Source organism: Gopherus evgoodei, chromosome 6 (assembly GCF_007399415.2).
Source record: "Gopherus evgoodei ecotype Sinaloan lineage chromosome 6, rGopEvg1_v1.p, whole genome shotgun sequence".
Lineage (NCBI taxonomy): Eukaryota > Metazoa > Chordata > Testudines > Testudinidae > Gopherus > Gopherus evgoodei.
The window spans coordinates 30994057-31000056 of record NC_044327.1 but is presented as its reverse complement, the minus strand read 5'-3'; the positions used below and the strand labels follow the sequence as shown (position 1 = coordinate 31000056).

Here is a 6000-nt window from a genome sequence, read left to right as displayed (position 1 = left end):
GAACTCCCACCATTTATCCAACCCCCCAGCCCCGACCCCCTTACCATGCTGCCGAGCTGGAGCCAGACATGTTGCCATGCCACCCAGCCAGAACCAGACATGCAGCCATGCTGCTCGGCAGGAGCACGCAACTCTGCTGCCCAGAGTGCTGCCCGCGCAGTGGCGTGGCTGCAGGGGTGGGGCCCAGGGCTATCCTCCCTGGCCAGGAGCTCGAGGGCTGGGCAGGATGGTCCCGCAGGCCAGATGTGGCCCACGGGCCACAGTTTGCCCACTTCTGCCCATAAGCCTCTGGAAGACATGTGATCTCTTAATTCGTCCAGGAAAGGTACTGGAAGGACTTTAACTCTTCATGACCCAGGATAATCTCTGAAGCCTAGAACCCTGAAATCTGCCTAAGCCTCTTAATAAAGGGTTTGATTTTGCCACCCTTACGCATGGAGTAAGGTGCTTCTTAGTTTGAGTACAGGTAACAATTTGGGGCCTACAATGGTTGGCAGTATTGAGTCCTAGTTAGCCTTCTCCTTGAATCAGATGCAAACTTAAGTCTCTAAGGCTATTGCCTTACCATTGCACCATCTGGAGCAAACACTGATGCACAAATAAAGGAAGGTCTCACTGGATGAGATCCCAACATTGAGTAACATCTGATTTCAGATGGGACCAATTGTGTGGTAGGATACTATTTGCCTTGAGAAAGGGTATCAGAATCTGGCTCTTTGTTTTGGGTTAGAGTAGGGGTGGGCAAACTACAGCCCGCAGGCCGCATCTGACCTGTCAGGGCTTTGTATCATTCCTTATTTTTTGAGGAGCGAGGTGGTGGATGTAGGAAGATGGGTGAGGGATTCATATGATGTACATTTGTTTTTATTTAATTGAAAAATGTCCATCATAAATGCAATGCCCGAGATGAGTTATACTAGCTTGACACCAATTTGGTCTGCATTATTCTGTTTATGGGCAGCTGATCTGGTAGCACAGATGATGTAGAAGCCATGAACCAGAGGGTACAATTATGAATGGTAACATATTTAGAAACTAATTTTGCCTTTCTTTACACTCCTACACTATTCCTAGGAAAATTAATGAGAGCTGCATTGAGCTGTTAGCCTGTAAGATTCTTGTTAGTGTGCTGTAGTGGGGTGATCATACCGTTCCAGCCCTGGAAGTGTACAAGCAGCCCCGGGGATGGCTGCAGTGGTAAAAGCAGCCCTGGAGAGGGCTGCAGCTCTGAAAACTGGGCTGACTGGGAAAGCAGCCACAGCTGTAGCTGGCTTAATAAGGACCCAACTGGCCTTTATAAGAGGGCAGTGGGCCAAGATCAAGCAGTCTCCCTCTGGTTGAGGAGGGAGATGAACCTAGCTGCCTGAGTGCTAAAGGGTACTGGAGTGAAGTAGGGCTGGGGAAAAGGCCAGAGGAGCTGGGCAGCTCTGGGCTAGCAACTCCCCAGGCTGCAGAGCCTTTTACAAGGCCCCTGGAGGTACTGGGTTGCAGGGAAAGGCAGCAGGTCAAAACCTCCCTTGCCTATGATGACTGGCTTATACAGACTGCAGTCAGCCCCAGTAAAAGGGGGCTAGATGGTGACTGGCAGTAGCCCATAGGCTGAGGCAAGGTGTGGATGGAGGGTGGGGGTTCCCTGGGGAGGGGAGACCCAGATCTGTGGGGTATTACCTGGAGGAGCAGCACCCCAGGTAAAAGGGCACCGGGTTCCTGGGAGGGACATGGGGGCTAGTCGCAGCAGGACACTGGCCTGCAGAGGGTGCTTTGTGCTGGAAAGAGCTAATTCCCTGAGACAACCAGCAGGAGGCACCGCAAAGGTGAGTCCTTGCACCCTTATAGCTATATACAAAGCAAGCAACTAAATAAAAATAAATAAAAATAAAGACTATTAAAAATAAGACTGAAACACAATACTAAAAAAAAAAAATCTGAACTCATCTTGTCTTTAGGTCTTAGTAGGTGAGTTGCGATCCACAGTGCTCTTTAATGATAGGTATTGTGTCACCAGAAGATTGCGAGCTGATGCATCACACTGAGCATAACATTCAATTAATACGCTGAATGCTTGTCTTATCCTGTTTACTTGGGTCACTCTAGTTATGGCTCTGACCCTGCTCTGACCACACTCCCATTGACTTTGATAGAAGCAGTGCTGGGTCTGATAATACTAAAAGGGAATTTACGCTTTAGGATTGCCGCTCACTTTTAATGAAATATGCTTTCTGAAATCAGACACTGGATGAACTGGTACTTTGTATAAGAACAGTGATTGTACTAACAGCACAATAATTCACAGCATCATTCTGGTTATTCTGTCGGCATTATTTATTTGAAATATCAATACTTTCCACAATATAGTTTATACATTAAGCAGCAGGATTGCCTTCATTTCATGGGATCCAGGACTGAAGTGGCACATCCAAAGCAGCACATTCAACCTCTGAAAGAGTCTGTACAATTTAGATAAATAGAGCTCTGGATAACTAAACTAATAGAACTTTTACGACTGTTACAAAAAGAATGCTGATAAGCTAGGCACAGCACTGTACACACAAATGCAGGAAGGGTGGGGAAGATTAAAGAGAACTAAACTTATGGGAAACATTTTTGTGTATACGGCCACAAGTCTATAATTGCTCAGCACAAAAATCAATTTTATTTAGTCCTCATTGAGGGCAGAATATGCACAAATGATGTTCAAAGAACACAAAGTAGACAAAAATAAAAAGGACTGTTGGTTGTTGGGTTTTTTCCCAGTGTATGAGTATACTGAAGGCTCCCAGTGCTTGAATGATGTGATTTTGTGCCAAAACTTTACATAAAATACATAACACCTATGATAGTTTTATTCCCCACCCTGCCCTCTTGCTGGCATTTTGTTTATTGTGTTCAAAGTTTCTGAAGAGCAGACACATTTGGCTTGTAACCCAAGCTCTTTATTACTGGCCTTTTCTTTTTATAGTTTGCAATTTACCTGAAGATTGAACAGGCCTGTTATTAACAATCCAGACTATAAAACCAGTTGCAAGTAGGCAGCACATACAGTACAATGGTAGCTCACTTTCAGAGAAACCGTAGGGTCAACATTATACTGGCTCTCTGAAAACAGTAACTGATTCTAAATCATTTTGATCAGAAGAGACAATGCTGGTGAGTCAATATTAGACCTGCGTGAGCTGTATCCTTGTGAAGGGAAAGATGGAATGTCAAGAACTTTTTCCCTCTTTTGATCAAGAAGTAAGACTTAAAAGAAATACAGTGGTGATAGGCATTATCTTCCCAACAACACACTTGATTTTCTCTACTTCACCATGAGTCATCACTTTTGCTTGCCATTGTTTTCCCAATACCATACAAACAATGGCTCTGGTTACCACGGGCTGGCACACCATAGCGTACAAATCCACAGGCCATGTTGTGCTGCCTCAGAAGATACCATGCATCACCACTATGCCGCTTGACAACATGTAAACCAAAGATGCTCAGTGGGACTTGATGACTTTAACCACTGCAGTTTGCACTTGTGAGTTGTAGTAAGCAGCAGTTTGAAAGCAGTGGTATCAACATGACTATCTGGGTCAAGAGGTGATGAGTCAGCCATCCTAATGGGGCAAAGGTACCAGAATATCCACATAATTGATAGGGAAGAATCCTGACTGGCCATGAAGCATCCCTTCATACCAGTTCTCATCAATCTGGTTAGTGAGGGTAATGACATCACCCTCTTTAAAGCCCAACTCCCCTTCATTTTCAGGGTCAAAGTCATACAGAGCTCGGCAGCATGGCTGATCCATTGGAATACCTAAAAAGAAGGGACACAATGAAAAAGTGCTTAGAAATCTTGGTAAATACAGACTCTCCTGGTTATTATCATTAGCATGTTTCACCATTTCTATTACAATTTCCATTGTGTTTACGGATCCTTGACATCATCCAAAACTAGAACTAATAAAATGCCCTCAAAGCATGCATCAGTGTATGGTTCAGGTATTTCTCAAATTCCCGTATCTGAAGCTTTGTTAATCGGGTTTTCTAGAACCCTGAAAACAACAAGCTAAGCCAGGTCTACATTTAAGTGTTGCCAACACTTCTCTGTTAGTTTGAGGTGTGATTTTTTTTCATGACAAAGCAAAAGTCCTGTTGTAGATGCATTTATACTGACATAAGAGTACTCTTCTTGATATAGCTCAGACCACATCTGCACTACACACTTCTGACAGCACAGTTATGTTGGTCAGGAGCGTGAAGAGGTGTGATCCCCAGCCAACATAGTTATTGCGGCAGAAGCCCCTAGTGTAGACACAGTTATGCTGGCAAAACTTCACTTTTAATAGCATGTTTCACTCAGGGCATTGGGGGGAGGGGAGGCGGTTGGGACTCAGCTTTGCCAGGGTAGATATGTCCACACTAGGAGCACATTGCTGGTACACTGGTGTTCCTGGCGGGCATGGATAAGCATTCATGTCACACTCACTGTCAGGACCCAGCCTGAGCTGGGGAAGCTAATGATCCAACCAGCAGACCAAATTTGGTGATGAATCTGGTCACTGAGGCAGGGCCGTCCTTAGCCATAGGCAGAATAGGCAGCTGCCTAGGGCACCACTAGGTCTGGGGGCACTGCTCTGCGAGAGCCTGAACAGATGGGAAGCAGTGGAGCATGTAAGAGCAGGGCTGCTGGGTCCCAGAGAGAGCTGAATGCAGCACAGTCTGAGGGAGGGGATTGGCTGCTGGTGTCTCTGGGAAGGGGTGGGGGAAGGAAATCACCTGTGAGTGTGACTCTTTCCCCTGGCGTGAGGTGAGGCAGGCGCCGCGGCTATGGCAGTATCCTTTGTTGTCCCCCATAAGGTTCATTCTTCACCTCTCTCTTCCCCCTCCCCTCCATCAGGGCTGGGTTGGGTGAGGTGCTGAGGGGGAGGGGAGGCTGGCTGGCTGCCTGCCTGCTGAGGAATTAAAGTGAAAGTAACTTACTTCTTCGGCAGGCAGCCAGGATTGGAATGGTTGCACAGGGCTGGGCTAGGGATAGCCAGATAACATGCGTGAAAAATCAGGACAGGTGGTTGGGGTAGGGCAAGCAGATGTCCCACTTTTATAGGGTCAGTCCCAGTTTTTGGGTCTTTTTCTTATATAGGCTCCTATTCCCCCCCACCCCCATCCTGATTTTTCACACTTGCTGTCTGGTCACCCTAGATAGGGGTAATTGCTGCCTATATAAGACAATGCCCCAAATATCAGGACTGGCCCTATAAAATCAGGACATCTGGATCTGATCACCCTAGCTGGGGAGTGCATCTCTCCCCTGGGCTGGCACTGATCCATCTCATCCGGGAGGAGCTGTACAGGGCAGGATGAGCTGCTGTGGCTCCATGGGTGCCCCGTCCCTGAGATCAGATGCTGTGCTAACTTCACCATGGTCTGCTGGGCTGGCGGTGGTGCCCATTGGCGTGTGATCAGACGTCAGGGTTTGCTGCTGCTGTTGCCACTCTGCAACCCAAGAGGTGGATTTTGGGGTCCTGCAGTTTTCCACCTATCTCCTCCTCTACTGCAGCTGTTGGACCAGCAGGCTGGGGGGTGAGCCAAGCATGAAAGCAGTACTGTGTTGCCATTTAAAGTGTCATTTAACTACTTTGTTTGCCAAAAATGCTTGCTAACAATCCTGAATTCAATTTCAATGTTTTTTTTTTAAAGTCAATATCTTAGCCAAAAACAGAAAATTAAGTTGTTGACAATTATTTGTGACAAGTTTGGTATGGGGAAAGGAGTGGGCCAGTTTTCGAGAGAAACAAAAAATGCTGACTGACTTTTCTATAGCCCTGTATCTGCTAAATAGAGCCCTCCCATAACTGTAATATGTTCATCTCCTTACTAATGTATAGAGCAGGGGTCGGCAACCGGTGCCACATGTGCCAAAGGTGGCATGCGAGCTGATTTTTGATGGTATGCAGCGGCAGGCTGAGCAGCTCAGCCCGCCACTACTCTGGGGTTCCGGCTGCTGCCCCATTGGCA

General features: G+C 46.7%; 1 protein-coding gene across 2 annotated transcripts in view; it reads right to left on the bottom strand.

The window, feature by feature from the left end:
- Positions 1–2314: 2314 nt before the first annotated feature.
- Positions 2315–6000, bottom strand: part of SH3GL2 (SH3 domain containing GRB2 like 2, endophilin A1) — a 154785-nt gene continuing 151099 nt past the window's right edge. For both annotated transcript variants that reach the window (XM_030567832.1, XM_030567833.1), the window contains one exon: positions 2315–3799. In XM_030567832.1, the coding sequence (XP_030423692.1) occupies positions 3600–3799 (200 nt within the window). In that variant the 3' untranslated portion in view covers positions 2315–3599. The remainder of the gene's footprint in view (positions 3800–6000) is intronic.